The following is a 22,160-nucleotide window of genomic DNA, read 5'->3' as shown; positions in this document are numbered from 1 at the left end:
TGAAATTTCGATGAAATTTAATGAAGGCCGAGTGCTTAACTGTTCTTCTTGACCAACCAATTGACATTTATCTGCAATAAAGGTCAAAGAACTTTCTCAACCACTCACCTTCACATATGTATTTACAAACTACACAATAATCTTAAGCACCAACCTAAACACTCAAACACCCTCTCATTTCTCTACCATCATGGTCTTAGCCAGTCCAAAAAACTTGGTCTATGGCATCAAGCTTTCATCAGTCGGGCCAGCCAGGGTTACCGGTTCGGACGTGGTTCATAACCCGAGTGGCATGGACTTGGCTATGAAGCTTCACTACCTTAGAGGAGTCTACTTCTTTGATAGCCAGGCGGCTCAAGGCCTGACCACTAACCGCATAAAGGAAGCTATGTTCACATGGTTATGTGTCAGCTACCGGGCATGCGGCCGGTTTCGGAGATCCGAATCCGGCCGGCCCTATCTGCAGTGTAACGATTGCGGTGTGAGGTATCTTGAAGCGCAGTGTGATAAAACCATCGATGAATGGCTTGGGTTGGACTGGTCTCTTCAGAAGCTGCTTGCTTCTAACCAAATCATTGGCCCTGAACTATTCTTCTCTCCAGTTGTTCTCTTCCAGGTAAATTATTTATTATTTTTATATCAAAGAGCATCCAGACCTTTTTCCCAAAAAAAAAAAAAAAAAAAATGAATATCCAGACCTTAAAAAGTTGGCAGTAATTTGTTACAAGTTGAGAAAAAAAGTTACTTCCTTTTTTCTATATGATTATTGTGATTGTATTATTATTCGTGCTATTTTTAGCTTAACATCGAACTCGTTACAAATTCTGCGAAAAAAAGAATAAACTTTCGGCCCTTTAACCTGATGGACAAGATATAATAAGTTATAACTTAACATCAAACTCCGTACAAATTTATATTAATCATGATCAAACTTAAAATCTCTTCTAACCAAGTAAAATACCAAAAGACACGCTGAACCAACTGGTCATGTTCCCAATGTAATAGTCATTAATATTGGGCAATAAATTTGATTGATTGGTTTAAGATGACTTGCCTTACAATAGGCAGTTTAATTTGGTATCGAATTTCTCACTTTCTAATAAATAAGAATATCATCAGACCGTAATACTGAATGACAATATGCATACTCTCAAAAGCTAAAGGACCACCCAACCTTTTGGTATTTTTAGGCAAGATTCTAAAATGCGCTAGTCAGGCAGGGGCTGAGACCAGCGCTTAGGTAGTTAGGTGGGGTCTAAGCAAGTAAATTTTATCATATATCGTATAATTAAGTGTCTTTTATGCTTAAAAATACATAATTGTATTGAGACACATAAATTGCAATAAAATGATACATAGATTATAAAGTATTAGAACATATTAAAAATATGAGGAACAAGTGATAATGAGTGTATGACCAATTATTCAACAAGTCTCTTATATTTTATTGAAAAAAATAAAATGCAAAATGAAAGTTGTCGATTTTCTGTCTAAGTGAGAGTCACGATCTAAGTGGATGCCTAAGCGGGTCTAAGCAGGTTAGGCGGGTGCCTAGGTAGCTTAGGCGGATGCCTAAGCCAGGCTAGCCGCCTTTTTTTGATATTCAAACGTCTAAGGATTAATCGGAACGATAACCAGCCATCTAGAGCCTAAGCGCCGCTAGGTGGAAATTTTAAAAACAGTATTTTTAGGTATAGTGCTTTATTTTCTGCAGGTTACTCATTTCAAATGTGGAGGAATATCATTAGGCCTCAGCTGGTCCCATGTCCTCGGAGATGCATTTGCAGCATCAGATTTCATCAACGGCTTAGGGCAAGTCATGTCTGATCTGGAGCCCAGCAGGCTACCAAATTATGCACAACCGAACACAAATGTTCAACAAAAACTTGCAAAAAATCCATCACCACCACCACTCTCCATCAGACACGTGGACTCGGTTGGTGACTATTGGATAAGTCCCGATAACTGCAAGATGGAAACATTCTCGTTCCCTCTAACTGCCACGCAGCTAAACAACTTGCAAGTCAAGATATTAGGTCCAATTCAAAGTGACCAAATTCCAATTTTTGAACTTATTTGTGCCCTAATTTGGAAATGCATAGCCACAGTTAGAGAAGGGCCACAACCAAAATTGGTGACAATTTGCAAAAATGACACAAATAAGAGAACAGAAGGTGAATGCAGCAACGGTCAGACAATAAGCACAGTTGAGGCAGATTTTAGGGTTTCGGATATGGATCCAAAAGAACTAGCAAACTTGCTAGCCAAGCAAGCCGGCCAGAACGAGAAAACACGAATTGAAGAGGCCATAGAGAATGAGAATGGAGTAGCTGATTTTGTTATGTATGGAGCCAACTTGACGTTTGTGAACTGGGAAGATGTCGATTTTTATGGGTTGGAAGTGAAGGGACATAAGCCGGTTTGCGTGCATTATAACATACAAGGTGTTGGTGATGAAGGAGCAGTTTTGTTGCTGCCTGCTGGGGCTAAAGAGTTTGGTGATGGAGGAAGAGTGGTGAGTGTTATTCTGCCAGAGAAAGAAGTGTTTGGGGTCAAATCTGAGTTGAGGAAAAATGATCTGCTGTTTGGTAATGAGCTTGAATGAGTTAGGGCATGGGTGGTAGTTAGGGTTTGGCATGGGCGGTAGTTAGGGTTTGGGGTGCAAATGATTGAACTCTAAGGCTTGCCATATGTTTGAGGGTTTGAATCAGAGTAGCCAACCGCTTAAAAAGTTGAGAAAATATGTAAGAAAAATAATTGAGCTCTAGGGCTCCTGTTGTTTATTTTCAATAACGACTCTTTATTTGGGCAATTTTTTATTCCGAACACCGTGGCATTATGTTTTCATCTCACTTATATTGTAACGTGTGTTTTAATTTTTTATTAATATATTTTATTAGTGAAAAATATCAACCATGTCGTTTACTTATAATATAATGTACACCGTAATAACTATTTTGAGATGTTAAACTCTCACATATTACTTTTTATTATAGCTTTGAGACCATCATTAAATTATAACTGAGGAATAATGTGACATGAAAATTATGTCCTACCTACCTTAGGAAGTATCCCAAGAGTCTTTTTAAATTAACCATTGATGAGGTTTGAATTCACACTATTATGTAAGAGCTCAATTTTACCACTGTGGTAAATGATCACTTGCCTAAAAGTACTTTGTTAATTTTATGCTTTGTGATCATCAAACTGTACAACTTTATCCAATCGAAAACCTAGACACAAACACACCTTCAAATTACAATTCCTGAGCCCTAGAAGACCCTCCTAATAAATAAATAAATAAATAGAATGAAAAAAAGACCCCACACTCTTCAGCATAAGCAAAAGCAGCTAGAGATGAGCAGCACTATTCTCTGTCGACGTCTCTACAACAGTGATGAATTTCCTGTTGACCTAGCAAGTTTGAATTTATAAAATGGGTACACGATGAGATTGATTTGTGATGGACCTAAGATATAGTTTGAGGAATAATTTATGCACACTTTTTTTGCACGTAACACACATCTCTTCGTTGTAGTTTTAAGATGAGTAAATTAAGTAGTGATATGTTGAAATATCCCACATCGTCCATATCATTAAGAAAAGAAGAGTTTAAATATCCTAACTCCACTCCAACTAATACCAAGATCTTTTAAAATAAAACCACACACTTGACGGATTGTGCGGTGTTGTTGGAAGTGGGCCATCGGCCCGTTTCTCTGATAATTCTACATGGTATCATAGCTAGGGAGCGGGCCCATACTGCCACATGATGGGTGGGTCCCCTTGGCCCTGCGCAATGCTGGAGGGTCCCTTGGCCTCACGTGTAAGGTGAGTCCCCTTGGCTCCACGCTATGTACAATGTACCCTCATTTCCATAGTAAATAGACATGTTAATCAACACTTAAGTACTAATCCAATCATCAACATCCACATTATTTGATTTCCCTAGCAATACCTTATAAAGATGCTAGGTAGACCGAAATTTTAAACCAAATAATGTGTCACCAATAGAAAATAAGCACGTTAAAATAGTTAAGTAATAATTAATCCAATCATCAACAACCACACCATTTGGTTTACAAAATTTAGTTTAAAAATTTGGTCTCCTTAGATTTCCCTTATATTAAACTATGGAAAATGGGGATTCGAACACGGGATCTCGAATGCAAGGGCGAATGCTCTTAACCAACTAAGCTACAAGCAACTTGCATGCTTACAAAGAGAGTTCAAATTCATATATATCATTATGAGTAATGCTAGGTCGACCAACTTTTTAGACCAAATTTACAAATTATATGATGTGTCATCAATAAGGAATAAATACGTTAATCAACATTTAAGTTATAATCCAATCATTAACAACCATGTTTTATAGTTTACAAAATTTAGTTTAAGAAGTTGGTCTTCCTAGCATTATCATATTGTTATAGAAGGGTCATGAGAGCTACATCGATGAATGAATAACTATTCAATAATGAAATAAAAATAAATATATGCGATATAAACTATAATACATTTTGGTCAATAACAAGTTAATGACATTAAATTCTGATGTGTGACATGTCGATGGTGGTATTAATATAAATAAAAAGAGACGGAAAAAAAAAACTAAAATATGCGATCGAATATATACCCACGTCGGAACACCCTTCAAATAATTCAATTTATCATTTTCTGAGTTCTGAGAGAGCGCAGTTGGGTTCGAAAGGTCTGAAACCAAGGTGACCCACTGTCAGTGATGAGGAGGATAGCAACCTGCATGGCCAAATAAGCCCTAAATATACGAAGAAATAAATTAGCTAGATTGTTCTTTTTATTATTCTGGACGAGTTGGAAATCAGCTTGAAACAAAAGACTCTCTCTCAATGGAGATTTGGACGAATACAATTAACGAGTCACTGCTCTAGTCTATTCACTACTTGTTTTTGAAAATTTGAGGTGAGAGGGCATTCTGATTTCCAACTAGGATGGCAGTGGATCCCATCGTCACTGTGTTGTCCAGGGGATGGGGGGTCGGTTTACCGGAGAGTTAGCCATTTTCTAATTTCATTGAGTGGGAAAGAAGTAGCCTATTTTGTAGTTGATGATTTATTTTCTGGGATCTTTTGGTTCTTTCTCATCATGTTGATAGACCAAGCCTTATGTGTAGTTTGACTCACCTAATCTATTATTATTCTTTAAAAAAAAAAATAGATACAAGTTGTATAAGGACACTAAATATGTTATGAGCATGTTTAATAAGCATTTAGTTTTTAGTTTTGTGCTTGAAATATGGAGAAATTACATGGTGCAAGAATGATGCACAAAGAGAAAACTAAAATTTAAAAAATAAAAAACTATCTCGAGTTTGTTTTGACTTTAAATTTCGCTTTTATTGATTCTTCTATATTTCTTTTCCTCCTTCCAATACCTTTCTTCGCCTTTCCTTTTTTCTTTCGAATTTATCTCAGTTTTGTGCTTGAAATATGGAGAAATTAGATGGTGCGAGAATGATGCATAAAGAGAAAACTAAATTTAAAAAAAAAAAAAAAAACTATGACATAATGTTCTTCTTTTGTAGTAGCATCTTTGTTCATGCTTCTTCTCTTCAACTCCGAAAGCTCACTTTGCCATCGATTCCTCCAGCTGTCGACATCGTCCACTCCCTGAAATGGGAAACAATCGAAATTGAAATTTAATGCCATTCTGGAATAGGAAAACAATTGGCTAATAAAGAGCTAATCTTGGCCATTTCCCTTTGATATTATACTACCATATATGTTAATCTTCATGCCTTGATATATTTCTGGATTTCTCAGTTGTCTGAACCTTCGAAATACGTTAATCATCTAGGCATGAAGATTAACGTGTATGGAAGGTCCAGACACCAAAACTGTTCGAAAACAACTGTTCTGAAATGAACGAGGCTGCCAAAGCACAAGACGAATGTAAACTAGACACCGGAAATTTGATATAAAACAGAAAGCCAAGAATATAAAACCATGGCTTCTGAAACCAGAACTAATCCCAGCAAATACTTGCAATTACAGAGGCCGGTAAAACCCACCGAATCAAAGCTCAAAAAACCAAATACAGCACCAAGACTAGAAATTGAAAAAACCCCAATTAAGATTCAGAGATTTTCATAAAACCCATATCAATAATTTGGAGATAGGTCGAATTAAATTAACACCAAAATCATCAGAAGATTTAAAAAAATAAAAAATAAAAACCCAAAAAAATACCTCATCGTATTGGTATCTTCTTGCAGAGAAGGCAAGGTGAAGACCCCTGGTCATGTCTTGATCATACAAAGCTCTCCTTCTTGAATCAGACAAGGTCTCATAAGCCTCCTGAACCCGGATAAACTTCTCCGTATACTCCTCCATCCGACCCAGATAAACTTCTCGGTTGACTTTTTAAGGTTGGTAGTTGACTTTTTACGAAAATTGCCCGAGACCCTCCTTAGCGTATTTCTACGCGCCGATTCCGAATTCACCATTCGTTTCTCCAAATTCAAGTGTTTTAGTTGAGTTTTACTAATGGGTCCCAATATTATGCTTAGGTGCGATTACTATTGGAGACTATGGCTTCTCACGTCTGAACGGTTGCATCATCGCAAGTAACTGTGAGTGTGTCTTGTTTTTTATATAGTATATATATACTTGTTAGTTTCCATTTATACATTTGATAAAAAGCTTTCTACAATACGCTTAGATTAGCTTGAGGTTTATAAAATTTAGCGCATTGATAGAAATTATGACGTTATGCTATATCCTACGGGATGCACATGTATGCGTGTTGTTATTAAAGCCTTAATTATATTTATGGTCGTGAATAATGTTATGTTAGCTATAATTATCGAATCACTATGGCATGACTATATTTATGTTATATGCTCATCGTTTGCTGCACTGGTGGTAGTACTCGCCCAGGCCAAGGCCAGTCATTCATGTGTATGTGCATATCGCACTGTACGCTCACTTTGGATCCATTATAGGTGCCAGTCATGTCCTAGATTTCTATAGGCAATTAGGACTTGTATGTACTACGTATAGCGCCAGTCTTCACGTGATTGTAGTACTATAGCGTATATTATTGTTACACCCAATCTTGTTCATGTCAGAATATTTCTACATGAACTCGTGTGTCAGCATGTGTCGATGAGCACTCGATGTGATATGTTTATTTATGCAAGAATATGTGATTACGGACATCATGTATTTATTTACGAAAGTTTGTAATGTATGGCATTCTTGAGATACTGCTGGCTCTAGTAAGTATGTTCATACTATACATAGTATGTATATTTTGGAAACTATACCTGTTTTACGGCGAGAGGTTATAATGTTTTCGAAAAGATTTTTATAAAACTTTATTTTTAGGCCTACTCACCCTTGTTTTTCACCCCTCTAGGTTTTAGTAGTTGAGCTTACGTATCGACAATGACTCTTGGCAAATCCGGGTATTGGAGATTACCTTCGTTGGTATAATTTTCATCCTACCTTACTGTACTTTACTTATGCTCTAACATCACATGTGAATTGGGTTCATTCCAGTTCACTAGCGCTTTCTTATAATTAGGCACTTTTTGGTTTAAATTTATTGACATTTTCCACATCACTACACTTTTTGGTTTAAATTTATGGATATTCCGGGTCGGAGTGAGTCATTAATCTTATTGTTTTTTCCATCAAAAAAAAAAATCTCTCCAATTGCCAACAGATAGAAAACCCTGTTGCAGGGTGATAATCTCCAAAGGAGATGTCAAAAGATAAATGTCAAATGTTAATTTGAGGGTTGATGTGGCAATGCTAGATTTTTTCTTTTTCTAACCGATATGTTTTTTTTGTTATAAATGATATTTGTACGACCCATTTAAAAAAAATCAATTAAAATAAATATTCAAGATCTATAATTAGTGCATTAATGAGACTCACACAATAAAATAATTAAAAATTATTTGACATCACATTTTCTCATATGTCAAATTTGGCATATAAAAACTCTATGTCAATCCACATAGGTTTGATATATCGGTTGGAGCTTGCTCTTACCTTCAGATTTGATTACATGACATTCCACTTAAGATTTGATATCTCATTTGGAGATGATCTTAGGCATCTGTGCCTTTTCTCCTTGTTATGGTTGTTCTTCTTCGTTTCTTTAATGAAAGTTTTTCTGTCCAAAAAAAAAAAAGCAAAGAGATCTGACTTCAAAACGTTAATGACTGTATGCATACAGTTGAAGGAGGGCCCTCACTTCCTTATCGTTCTAATTTCCTTTTGCTTGTTTATATCTCATTTGCTCGTTCTAATTGAATGAAATTCAGAATTTGAATAAACAAATTAATGTCAAACTAAAATTTTTGTTTTGACAAACGATAGCGTTAGTGAGTTAAATTATTAATAATTAGGGAGGAGGGAGATCAGTGACAATTGATATGCACCAAGATGCATAAGAAGTACCAAGGTGCATAGGAATCATTGTTTTCCACTATTACAATAAAGCACCATCTGCATCAAACTTCAACTTCAAAAATAAAATCTTTTTAGTTGTGACAATAGAACTTCTAGCTTAATATTATTAAAGTTACACTATCTCTATTCGCTCACGTGTTCTGTGTTTGACGTTATGAAATAGAAACTTATATAAAATGAGTTATAACTACAACATGGTGTCAAATAGAGTAAAATTGTTGGCAAAGAATAGCCACACAAAGATTATAGTCCATTTGTTGTACCATATATTGGGCCTCAAGATTTGGGCTTGTTCTACAAAAATGATCATTTGCCCTAACTTTAAAGGATGACAAACCCTAGTCTCTCTAGTCTCTATGTAAAATGTACCCTCATTTTCATAGTAAATAAACATGTTAATCAACACTTAAGTACTAATCTAATCATCAACATACACTTCATTTGGTTTAGAAATTTGGTCTCCCTAGCAATACCTTATAAAGAGAGTGGTTTTTTTTTTTTTTTTTTTTTTTTTTTTTTCCGCAAACGATAGGTAACTTTACCTTTACATTAAGGGTAATGCTAGGTAGACCAAATTTTTAAACCAAATTTGCAAACCAAATGATGTGTCACCAATAGAAAATAAGCACGTTACAATAGTTAAGTAATAATTAATCCAATCATCAACAACCACACCATTTGGTTTATAAAATTTAGTTTAAAATTTTGGTCTTCTTAGATTTCCCTTATATTAAACTATGGAAAATGGGGATTAGAACACGGGATCTCGAATGCAAGGGCGAATGCTTTTAACCAACTAAGCTACAAGCAACTTGCATTCTTACAAAGAGAGTTCAAATTCATATATATTGTTATGAGTAATGCTAGGTCGACCAACTTTTTAGACCAAATTTACAAATTATATTATATGCCACCAATAAGGAATAAACACGTTAATCAACATTTAAGTTATAATTCAATCATCAATAACCACGTTTTGTAGTTTACAAAATTTAGTTTAAGAAGTTAGTCTTCCTAGCATTATCATATTGTAGTCATGAGAGCTACCTTGATGAATGAATAGCTATTCAATAATTAAATAAAAATAAAAATATGCGATATAAACTATAATACATTTGGTCAATAACATTAAATTCTGAGAACCCAGATCCTCTCCGAATTACAAAAACTGAGCCTAAGGATCAAATGATCCGAGTCGTTGAAATTTGATCCAACGACTACAATTATTATAACTTTTAGAGGGGCCCCCTGTTTGAAGCCGTTGGATCAAATTTCAACGGCCCATATCATTTGATCCTTATGCTCAGTTTTTGGGGATCCGGACAAAATCTGGGTTGAAATTCTGATGTCTTATATGTGGTATTAATATAAATAAAAGATACGGAAAAAAAAAAAATTCTTCCATCAATCAACCCAAAAAAATAAATAAAAAAATAAAATATGCGAACAAATATATACCCACTTCGGTACACCCTTCAAATAATTCAATTTCTATCATTTTCTGAGTTGTGAGAGAGTTCAAATTCTGAGAGTGAATCTGTTACCCTAAAAATCAATTTATTCGTGACACCGAATATGAATATACCCTTCTTCAATTACCGATCCCGACATCTCCTTCTTAAAAAATCAAGACCGTAGGGCCACAACTCAAGTTGTACCAAATAGTGTCACACATCTTAGTCAAGTTACTCAAATTGACTGAGATATGAATGTAATTATATTTCTCAAATTGTCCAGTTGTAGCTTTAAGATTATCTGTTTTTGAATGTTGTTCTTGTAAGTTGTATGTGACGCAGATGTTTCCATTCTTATCAAATACAAATTCTATAGTTTGAAAAATAAAATACATGAATATAATTTTCCGGATTTCCCAATATATTTCTCTCTTGTTTGTTATGATCAGAGCCTAAGACCTCAAAGCCATTTTTCTTTTCATTTGGGTAAAATTTTAAAAAGTTTCAAAGAGACGAGGTACGGTCCACTAATAATGGCATCAATATTTCTGCACTTAAGCATCTGTGCAATTAATAAGTGTTAGGTTTATGCAAAAGGTCTCTCGTTGCAATTAAAAGTTGGACAATTTGATATAAGTTGTGATTTGTTTTTATAAAATAACTAACGTAAAACTTTTTTGCTTTATTCAACATGCCCCTCACGTCTAACCACTTTAGAGAAAAATAAGAAAACGGGAGTGCAAGTACTATTATTTAATTCAAAACTCAGGGTCTTTAAACATTATGTTAATAAGGCAACACTTAGGTTTCCCCCGGATTTTAGAACAATGATTAAAGCAATTTTATTCTATATTTCTAATATCTATCACAACTCGCATGTTACTGAGTTAGATTGGCAAACATGTTCATTGAAGCAACACAGTCTAAGAAGAAATAAATATATAATCTAACAAAACGTTGCGAGTTATGTACATTATATATATCTTGCCTGGAACTATGATTGTCACGGACAGGGATACATCTTTGCAATTTCTATTTTAATCATCCATCTGGTTAGCAATGTGTTTACTTTCTTTTTTTTTCTTGTTTTTATTTTGGATTTTGGAGAAAATCAGAATCAAGAATGTTTCAGGAAAAAAATATAGGAAGAAAATGATATGAGAAGGTCAGAGGCAGGAATGAAGCATATATATATATATATATATATATATATATATATATATATATATATATATATATATATATTTATATTTGTGGAGCGGATTGGAGCGTGCGTTAAAGGGTGATACCCGTTGCACATGTGGGGGCTGAGGAGCTATGGGATAAGGTCCAGTTTTTCGTCTGCTCTCTAGGCATCTGTCTCTAATGAATTTAGACTTATTCCTTTCTTTACTAATTTGGCGGGGATTCCATGATGTTGTAGGCCTGCTAATTTTTCAGATTTTAGGAGGGGTTTGTTTCTCTCATGCGTTTCTATTTTCCTTTAGTGGTCCTCTTGACCGCATTTTATTTTGTTGTTTTATAGTCTTTGTTGCAGTAAAATTATTTATTTTCTTGGAAAAACGAAACATTTAGGGTGAGGAAACAGAGAGATTCTGGGATATAATTTGTTTTGGGAATCAACAGGCTCAAATTTCCTGCATTTTCTTGGAGAATGTCTTTTGTCGTTTTTTCTTTTTTACTTTGTGATTTGGGCTTTTATCATGTTGTACAATCTTCCTTTCTTTTCCGTTTTTTCATTCCCTATTTGCTTGTCTTGATCTCTTCATCCTCCTTTCTTTGTCCCCTGAAATTTGGATTGCTAATTTTTTTTTATATGGTAGGATATGATTGATGACTGGGAGACTGGAGAGTATGGATAATTGTTATCTGTATTCTGTTATGGACACCGCGTAGGAAGTTAGCTACGAACCAAAGAAGTTTCCTTGTATTGCTTCTCCTTTATCTTGGTGATAACGGATTTTTGATGATCAGTCTTTTATTGTTGGTTTGTATTTAAAATGTTCTAATTTTCTTTTTTGGTTGTTTTTCCTGTTTTGCTTGTCTTGAACTATGGTTTCGGATTGCCTTTGCATATCTTATTTCTGCACCATCTTATAAGTCTGAAGTTCTTACTTTGTACTTGTCTGTCTTGCTAGTGTTCTCTTCTCCTATTTAAGTTCTGACATTTTATTTGTGAGGAAACAATCTTATGGTGGTTCTCACGTTGCAATGATTTGGTGGGTGGTGGTTGTTGTTGGCGTAGTACAATTTTGCGCTTCCGATGCACTAGCGACACTGCTTTGTACATGTCATTTAATTGTAATTTCCATTAACTAAAAACTGTTTTTTTTTTCAAGCAAGTGATGGTAGGTTTATTTCACGTTTCGTGTACTATTCACAGAATGTTTTATTTCTTCAAAAACTATGTATTTGATAGTTTAAGTGCCAAAACTACTTGAAAACTGTGAACATTTATTATCCTTTGTTCTTTTCTGGTTTTTGGGATCTTTCGAAAAGGAAAGCAAGGATCTTTACGGGTATGGGTTACGTTTGGACGGTGGACATATCAGTAGACATCAGTAGTATATTGTCCAAAGACTGAAAGAATTCACTCAGGTTTAGATTTGGTTGTTTTCCGTGGCATTTCTCGCAAGTCAGTCCTTAGTATGTGTTTAATCAGTACGGGTTCCCTGAAGCCTCTTTATTTATTTATATCTATTAAATCAGTAGATATGTTTGCCTTGATTATATATCCTTACCAGTTATTCTTTTATAACTTGTCAATAATTACAGGAGAAGCATAGAGAAAATAAGCATAAAAAGGAAAAGAGGACAAAGGGAAGAGAGAGAGTAAAGATAAAAGTGAAGGAAAGCACCGGGAAAAGGAAGAGACAAAAAGAAGGATAAGGAGAAAGATAGGGACCCGGTTAAAGACAAAACAAGTACTGCAGACGAGGAGAGAGTTCCAGGAAAGAGGGTCATAGTGAAGAGAGATACATTCGGAAAGAGTACAAGGGCAACTGTTTTGACAAGAGATATGCAGGGCAAATTGGATGTCATCAGGCAGAGAAACTCGGTCATAATTCGTTTGGCCTCTAATTATTGTTCTTCCCCGTTCAGTGTTTCCATATTTTTATTGGTTTCATGTTTTTGGTGGAGGGTGGAGGAAAGGGATCCTCTCATCCCTTCCACCTAAGCCTCATGACCACACAATTCAGGCTTTTGAAATTTGATTAAACGATTAAAATTATTAGAATTTTTAATGGGGTCTCATGTTTATAGCCGTTATATAAATTTCAACGGTCTGGATTTATGGGTTATGAGACTCAGATGGAAGGTATCCGGAAAGGATCCCTTTCCGAGGGTGGAGACTTGGATTAGTAAGTCACATAATCAATCGACCACCAGAATACAACGCTTTCATTTCACAAATAAATAAATAAATAATTTCAAAAAAGATGCAGTTGAATAAAGTGACCCTAATGAATTTCCTTAAATTCCCTGAAAAATCACTGGAGCGTTGAGAAGCAATTAGGTGCCATGACTCATGACTGCGACGGAAGAGGGAGGAGGAGGCAGGAATGGGAGAAACATAAGAAGAAAAAATCGGGGTCAGATTAATTTCAAATTTTTTTTTTTTATTAAGGATTTATTTTTAATTCACGTGGGGAGTCAGATCATGAGCCATATCATATGGTACAAATTATTGTATATTTAGGTGATAAAAATAACATGAGGAATCATGCATATGCTTGTTTCCTATCCAACTGATTTTTTAATTTTTTTAATTTTTTTTAATTAGAGGTAATATTCGCCAATTTTCCTTAGAACTTGCAAGGCATTGACAGTATATTTATATTTTATCTAATACCTCACTGAGCTTATATAGTTGGCTAAGTTTCTTATACTGTTAGATTTTCGAATTGTCCATCAAACTTTCTTCCATCTTAGTCAAGTGTTGTCTACGTGAAAAACTTCTAAGAGTAAACAAGTCATTTTGTCCCTCATTAAGAGTTATGGAAGGGAGGAAAAGTAGAAATGGTTGCAGGTTTAGGCGTTAGTGAGGTAAAAAGAATGGAATAGGATTTTCTCCTTTTTTTTTTTTCCTTTTCATTTCCTCTCTTCCTATTTGAACGGTCATGGTTAAATCACGTCAATATTTTATATTAATTTTTTTTATAGAAAGAGAAAGATAAAATAGAGAATGTGAGAGGAGATGATGGAAGGGAATGGAAAAATGAGGGAAGAAAATTCTAGTCCAAAAAGAATATATAGTTTCAGAATGTAAAGTAACGGTTGTAAATTAGTTCACAAGGCATTCCAAACAATAAGCCTTAAAAAAAACACTAAATAATTATTAAACATGCTCCTAGTTTTAATTTATTTTTTCTTTTATCTAAAATGGTCATTGAGATTAATATAACTCACCATTTTAGTCACTGACAATGAAAATTGATAGAAGTAGTTCCTATATTTGTCCACTGTAAATTATTTTGATCATTCTGCGAAAAAATTATCAATATTCTCGTCAAATTGTCACGTGAACAACTATGTGACAACCTTTTCAAGAGTAGTTTTGTCAAACCAACCCCTCTACTTAATGAGGATATTGTCAGATTTTTCATATAATGGACAAACTCAAGGACGACGTCTATCGATTTTGACTGTTAGGAACCAAAGTGAGGACTTATGCCAATTTTAAAGACCATTTTGGATTAAAAAAAATCATAAAAAAAACAATGGATTTTATCTTGTAAACATCATATTATACTACAAATGTAAGATATTAGACTTTAATGTGATTGCATTACGCTAACAATGTTTAAATTAAATAATACTGATCTTTTTTTTTTATTAAGAAAATATTCAAAATGGAACAAGTTCATTTTAGAACACTACTTGGCTATTCAACAGCAGCTCCTGCTTCTACTCAATCACAAATGAACACGTGTCTAAAATAATTGAAATTGTAAACACAGACTGGATACGTGTTTATTTATAATTGGATAGAAGCAAGAGCCACTACTTGCTGAACTTGTAGCAACCAAATAGTGTTCTTTTTGTACAATGATATTAGAGGTTTGCGATCATAACTTAGAACAAGGACTTGATAATGGAATAAGAAGCATTACCCTTTAAATATGAGATTTTTAACGAAAAGTTCACTTCACTTTAACGAAAAATCATATTTTTACAGTAAAAAGTCAATCCTGGTACTATTCACTTTACCTTTTATTTTGTTTTTATCATTAAAGTTCAAAGTTTTCAAATCCTTTTTATTAGTTTTCTTTTTAAATATAACATTTTTATTACACGAAAATGCAACTATTTTTGCTCTATTTCTAGGTTTGGGCCGATGAAATTTAATGAAGGCCGCTTAGCTGTTCTTCTGAATTGACGTTTCACCTGCAATAGAGGTCAAGTAATTTTCTCAACTGCTCACCTTCACATATATATTTACAAACTACACCATAATCTTAGGCACCAACCTAAACACTCAAACACCCTCTCATTTCTCCACCATGGTCTTAGCCAGTCAAGAAAACTTGGTCTATGGCATCAAGCTTTCATCGGTCGGGCCAGCCAGGGTTACCGGTTCGGACGTGGTTCATAACCCGAGTGGCATGGACTTGGCTATGAAGCTTCACTACCTTAGAGGAGTCTACTTCTTTGATAGCCAGGCGGCTCAAGGCCTGACGACTAACCGCATAAAGGAAGCTATGTTCACATGGTTATGTGTCAGCTACCAGACATGCGGCCGGTTTCGGAGATCCGAATCCGGCCGGCCCTATCTGAAGTGTAACGATTGCGGTGCGAGGTATATTGAAGCGCAGTGTGATAAAACCATCGATGAATGGCTAGGGTTGGACTGCTCTCTTCAGAAGCTGCTTGCTTCTAACCAAATCATTGGCCCTGAACTATTCTTCTCTCCAGTTGTTCTCTTCCAGGTAAAATTTTTATTTATTTTTTAAATCAAAGAATATCCAGACCTTAAAAAGTTGGCAGTAATTTGTTACAAGTTGAGAAAAAAAAGTTACTTCCCTTTTTCTATATGATTATTGTGATTGAAGTATTTGAGAGTAGATTAGTTTTATTATTCGTGCTATTTTTAGCTTAACATCAAACTCCTTACAAATTTTGCGAAAAAATGTTGCGGAAAAAAAAAAAGAAAAAATCTTCGGCCGTTTAACCTGAAGGACAAGACATAATGAGTTATAACTTAACATTACAAATTTATATTAATGTTGCATGATCAAATCTAGAATCTCTTCTAACCAAGTAAAAAACCAAAAGACAAGCTGGACGAACTGGTCATGTTCCCAATCTAATAGTCATTAATATTGGGCATTAAATTTGATTGATTCGTTTAAGATGACTTGCCATACAATATGCATACTTTTTTTTTTTTTTTAACCCACACGATGAACAACTTAATTTGGTATCAAATTCGTCATTCACGAGATTCGAACCTAAAATTTTTCATTTATTAATAAAGAAGAACAATACCATACTATAGTACTTATGACAACATGCATACTCTGAAAAGCTAAAGGACCACCCAACCTTTAGGTATTTTTAGGCAAGTTCTAAAAGATATTCCCAATCTAATGGTCATTAATATTGGGCATTAAATTTGATTGATTAGCTTAAGATGACTTGGCATACAACACTCTTAAAAGCTAAAGTACCACCCAACCTTTTGATATTTTTAGGCAAGTTCTAAGAGACGCTAATGTTCCCAATCTAATGGTCATTAATATTGGGCATTAAGTTTGACTGATTGCCTTATGATGACTTGGCATGCAACATCTTAAAAGCTAAAGGACAAACCAACCTTTGGGTATTTTTTGGCAAGGTTTGAAAGGGCGTTAGCCGGGCGGGGAGTTGGATCTAGCATCTAGGCAGTTAAGTGGGATCTAGGCAAGTCAGTTTTATCATATATCATATAAATAACTATCTTTTATATTTAAAAAATACATAATTGTATTAGGATACATAAATTACAATAAAATAATATATAGATTATAAAGTATTAAAACATATTAAAAATACGAGGAACAAGCTATAATGAGTGTATGACCAGTTATTCAACAAGTCTCTTATATTTTATTGAAAAAAATAAAATGCAAAATGAAAGTGATCGATTTCTTATTTAGGTGAGAGTCCCAATCTAAGTGGGTGCCTAAGCGGGTCTAAGCAGTTTAGGCAGGTGCTTAGGCAGGCTAGGCGGACGCCTAAGCAAGTCTAGCCGTCTTTTCTTGATATTCAAACGCTTAGGAATTAATCAGGACGGTGACCAGTCGTCTAGAGCCTGAGTAGCGCTAGGTGAAAATTTTTAAAACAATATTTTTAGGTATAATGCTTTATTTTCTGCAGGTTACTTATTTCAAATGTGGAGGAATGTCAATAGGCCTCAGCTGGTCTCATGTCCTCGGAGATGCATTTGCAGCATCAGATTTCATCAACGGCTTAGGGCAAGTCATGTCTGGCCTGGAGCCCAGCAGGCTACCAAATTATGCAAAACCGAACACAACTGTTCAACAAAAACTTGCAAAAAATCCATCACCACCACCACTCTCCATCAGACACGTGGACTCGGTTGGTGACTATTGGATAAGTCCCAATAAATGCAAGATGGAAACATTCTCGTTCCCTGTAACTGCCACGCAGCTAAACAACTTGCAAGTCAAGATATTAGGTCCAATTCAAAGTGACCAAATTCCAATTTTTGAACTTATTTGTGCCCTAATTTGGAAATGCATAGCCACAGTTAGAGAAGGGCCACAACCGAAATTGGTGACAATTTGCAAAAACGACACAAATAAGAGAACAAAAGGTGAATACAGCAACAGTCAGACTATAAGCACAGTTGAGGCAGATTTTAGGGTTTCGGATATGGATCCGAAAGAACTAGTAAACTTGCTAGCCAAGCAAGCCGGCGAGAACGAGAAAACACGAATCGAAGAGGCCATGGAGAATGAGAATGGAGTAGCTGATTTTGTTGTGTATGGAGCCAACTTGACGTTTGTGAACTGGGAAGATGTCGATTTTTATGGGTTGGAAGTGAAGGGACATAAGCCGGTTTGCGTGCATTATAACATACAAGGTGTTGGTGATGAAGGAGCTGTTTTGTTGCTGCCTGCTGGGGCTAAAGAGTTTGGTGATGGAGGAAGAGTGGTGAGTGTTATTCTGCCAGAGAAAGAAGTGTTTGGGGTCAAATCTGAGTTGAGGAAAAATGATCTGCTGTTTGGTAATGAGCTCGAATGAGTTAGGGCATGGGTGGTAGTTAGGGTTTCGCATGGGCGGTAGTTAGGGTTTGGTGTGCAAATAATTGAACTCTAGGGCTTGCCATATGTTTGAGGGTTTGAATCAGATTAGTCAACCGCTTAAAAAGTTGAGAAAATATGTAAGAAAAATAATTGAGCTCTAGGGTTCCTGTTGTTTATTTTCAATGAATCTTCATTTGGGCAATTTTTTTTATTCCGAACACTGTGGCATTGTGTTTTCATCTCACTTATATTGTAACGTGTGTTTTTTTTTATTAATATATTTTATAAGTGAAAAATATCAACCATGTTGTTTACTTATAATATAATGTACAACGTGATAACTATTTCGAGATGATAATCTCTCACGTATTACGTACTTTTTATTAAAGCTTTGAGACCATCATTAAATTATAACTGAGGAATAATGTGACATGAAAATTATGTCCTACCTACCTTAGAAAGTATCCCAATAGTCTTTTTAGATTAGCCACTGATGAGATTAGAACTCACGCTGGCATGCAAGAGTTCAATTCCACCATTGTGGTAAAGGATCACTTCCCTAAAAGTACTTTGTTAATTTTATGCTTTGTGATCATCAAACTGTACAACTTTACCAATCGAAAACCTAGACACAAACACACCTTCAAATTACAATTCCTGAGCCCTAGAGGACCCTCCTAATAAATAAATAAATAGAATGAAATGAAGACATACACTCTTCAGCATAAGCAAAAGCAGCTAGAGATGAGCATCACTATTCTCTGTCGACGTCTCTACAACAGTGATGAATTGCCTGTTGACCTAGCAAGTTTGAATTTATAAAATGGGTACACGATGAGATGATATGTGATGGACCTAAGATATAATTTGAGGATTAATTTATGCACACTTTTTTTACACGTGACGCACCTCTCTTCGTTGTAATTTTAAGATGAGTAAATTGATTGAACCATAAGCAGTGTGACAACTATACGGTCCATTCATATTATCTATATTATAGGAATCACCTAAATTTATTTTAAAAAGTACGTAAAATTGAAATTGATTAAACTCGCTTTCATATCCAATTAACTAAAGCCCTTTCTCTACATTACAACCGTAAACCAAAAATAAACTAAACTAAGTAGTGATCTGTTGAAATATCCCACATATCATTAAGAAAAGAAGAATTTAAATATCCTAACTCCACTCCAACTAATACCGAGGTTTTTATGATAAAGCTCCACATCTGACAGATTGTTGAAATTTGATCTAACGACTACAATTATTATAACTTTTAGAGGGGCTCCCTGTTTGTAGTCTTTTGATCAAATTTCAACGGTCCGGATCATTTGAACCTTAAACTCAGTTTTTAAGGATCCAGAGAGGATCTAGATTCAAATTCTGATGTGTTATATGTCGATGGTGGTATTAATATAAATAAAAGAGTCAGAAAAAAAATGCTTCCATCAATCAACCAAAAAACAAAAGAAAATTAAAATATGCGATCGAATATATACCCACCTCGGTACACCCTTCAAATAATTCAATTTCTATCATTTTCTGAGTTATGAGAGAGGTCACTTTGCGGTTGGGTTCGAAAGGTCTAAAACCAAGGTGACTCACTGACAGTGATGAGGAGGATAGCAACCTGCATGGCCAAATAAGCCCTAAATATACGAAGAAATAAATTAGCTAGATTGTTCTTTTTATTATTCTGGACGAGTTGGAAATCAACTTGAAACAAAAGACTCTATCAATGGAGATTTGGAAGAATACAATTAACGAGTCACTGCTCTATCCACTACTTGTTTTTGAAAATTTGAGGTGAGAGGGCATTCTGATTTCCAACTAGGATGACAGTGGATCCCATCGTCACTGTGTTGTCCTGGGGATAGGGGGTCGGTTTACCGGAGAGTTAGCCATTTTCTAATCACTTCGAGTGGGAAAGAAGTATCATACTTTGTAGTTGATGACTTATTTCCTGGGATCTTGGTTCTTTCTCATCATCTTATGCGGATTTAGAGAGTAAGACTAATTTGGTAGACCAAGCCTTATGTGTAGCTTGACTTAATTAATCTATTATCTTTCTTAAAATAAAAATAAATACAAGTTATATGACGACACTAAATATGTTATGAGCATGTTTGATAAGCATTTATTTTTTAGTTTTGTGCTTGAAATATGGAGAAATTACATGGTGCAAGAATGATGCACAAGAAAACTAAATTTAAAAAAATAAAAAACTATCTCAAGTTTGTTTTGACTTTAAAATTTTCGTTTTTATTCTTCTATATTTCTTTCCTTCTTTCCAACAGTTCGCCTTTCCTTTCTTCTTTATAATTGATCTCATATATTAAGAATAAAAAGTGAAAAAAACAAATTAGTATTAAGTTTGTTTGTTTGTTTTTTGTTTTTTCATATTGACACCAAACAAGGTAATGAATTACGCTTTGATCAACACTTATAAATGAGTGTCAAGTGGAAGCTTACTTTAAAGAGTGAATCCATTACCCTAAATTCAATTCATATTGCAAAAGATATCGATATGAAAGCAAACATGACTATGAATATGAATATAACCTTCTTCAATGACCGATCCCGGCATCTCCTTCTTTAAAATTCAAGACCGTAGGGCCAAAGCTTGAGTTGTACCAAATAGTGTCACACATCTTAGTCAAGTTACTCAAATCAACTAAGATATGAATGTAAATATATTACTCAAATCGTCAGTTTGCAGCTTTAAGGTTATCTGTATCTGTATGTATGAGCCTACTCGGCTTCTGAATGTTGTTCTTGTAAGTTGTATGTGACGCAAACGTTTCCATTCTTATCAAATACAAATCCTATAGTTTGAAAAATAAAATATATGAATATAATTTTTCGGATTTCACAATATATTTCTCTCTAGTTTGGTACGACCAGAGCCAGACCTTAAAGCCATTTTTTCTTTTCATTTGGGTAAAATGTTAAAAAGTTTCAGAGAGACGGGGTACGGTCCACTAATAATGGCATCAATATTTCTGCACTTAAGCATCTGTGCAATTAATAGGTGTTAGGTTTTTATGCAAAGGGCCTCTCATTGCAATTAAAAGTTGGACAATTTGATATCAGTTGTGATTTGTTTTATGAGATAACTAATATAAAACTTTTTGCTTTATTCAACATGCCCCTCACATCTAACCACTTTAGAGAAAAATAAGTAAACGGGAGTGCCAGTACTATTATTTAATTCAAAACTCAAAGTCTTTAAACTTTATGTTAATAAGGCAACACTTGGGTTTCCCCTGCATTTCAGAACAATGATTAAAGCAATTTTATTCTATGTTTCTAATATTTGTCACAACTCACATGTTACTAAGTCAAATTAGCAACCATGTTCATTTAAGCAACAGAGTCTTAATCATCCATCTGGTTAGCAATGTGTTTGCTTTTTTTTTTCTTTTTTTTTTTTTCTTGTTTTTATTTTGGATTTTGGAGAAAATCAGAATCAAGAATGTTTCAGAAAAAAAATATAGAAAGAAAATGAAATGAGAAGGTCAGAGGCAGGAATGAAGCTTATATATATAGACACACACATTTGTGGAGCGGATTGGAGCGTGCATTAAAGGTTGATACCCGTTGCACTTGTACACACATTTGTGGAGCGGATTGGAGCGTGCATTAAAGGTTGATACCCGTTGCACTTGCACATGTAGAGAGATAGAGAGAGAAACGCCCACTAATTAAACCCAGGTTAGATTCTCTCCTTTGTGAAAGCCTTTCTCTCTGCTTGAGCGTTTTTCTCAGTTTTGTCTGAGGTTTCAATTTTGTGCAGATCCCCCCGGGGGGGGGGGGGGGGGGGGGGCGCCGACCCTAGCTTTGGCTAGGGTTGGTTAGCCATTTTCTCCTTCCTTTCTTTGTATCTTCTTCCTACCTTCGGCATCGTTTTTCCCCTGCTTTCTATTTTGTTTTGCCCTTTTCTTCTTATCCTACTGGCGTCCCTCCTCCTCGTTCATCCTTACTCCAATTTG

At 35.0% G+C, this 22,160-nt stretch overlaps 2 protein-coding genes and 1 long non-coding RNA gene across 3 annotated transcripts; all 3 read left to right on the top strand.

The window, feature by feature from the left end:
* The first annotated feature begins 54 nt into the window (after positions 1–54).
* LOC137721655 (protein ECERIFERUM 26-like) lies at positions 55–2,812 on the top strand. The gene is made up of 2 exons (XM_068460676.2): positions 55–616; positions 1,715–2,812. The coding sequence occupies exons 1-2, from the start codon at positions 191–193 to the stop codon at positions 2,603–2,605; spliced, it is 1,317 nt and encodes a 438-aa protein (XP_068316777.2). The 5' UTR covers positions 55–190; the 3' UTR covers positions 2,606–2,812.
* An 8,325-nt stretch (positions 2,813–11,137) lies between these two features.
* Positions 11,138–13,158, top strand: LOC148697265 (uncharacterized). Its single transcript, XR_015961197.1, has 2 exons — positions 11,138–11,243; positions 12,692–13,158. It is a non-coding gene; the product is annotated as an uncharacterized LOC148697265 (long non-coding RNA).
* A 2,205-nt stretch (positions 13,159–15,363) lies between these two features.
* Positions 15,364–18,370, top strand: LOC137723579 (protein ECERIFERUM 26-like). The gene is made up of 2 exons (XM_068462777.2): positions 15,364–15,846; positions 17,276–18,370. The coding sequence occupies exons 1-2, from the start codon at positions 15,421–15,423 to the stop codon at positions 18,164–18,166; spliced, it is 1,317 nt and encodes a 438-aa protein (XP_068318878.1). The 5' UTR covers positions 15,364–15,420; the 3' UTR covers positions 18,167–18,370.
* Positions 18,371–22,160: the final 3,790 nt, after the last annotated feature.

This window comes from Pyrus communis, chromosome 4 (genome assembly GCF_041283825.1).
Source record: "Pyrus communis isolate YQ-2024b chromosome 4, ASM4128382v1, whole genome shotgun sequence".
NCBI lineage: Eukaryota > Viridiplantae > Streptophyta > Magnoliopsida > Rosales > Rosaceae > Pyrus > Pyrus communis.
The sequence above is the reverse complement of the archived record's forward strand: the minus strand, read 5'-3'. Positions and strand labels throughout refer to the sequence as shown.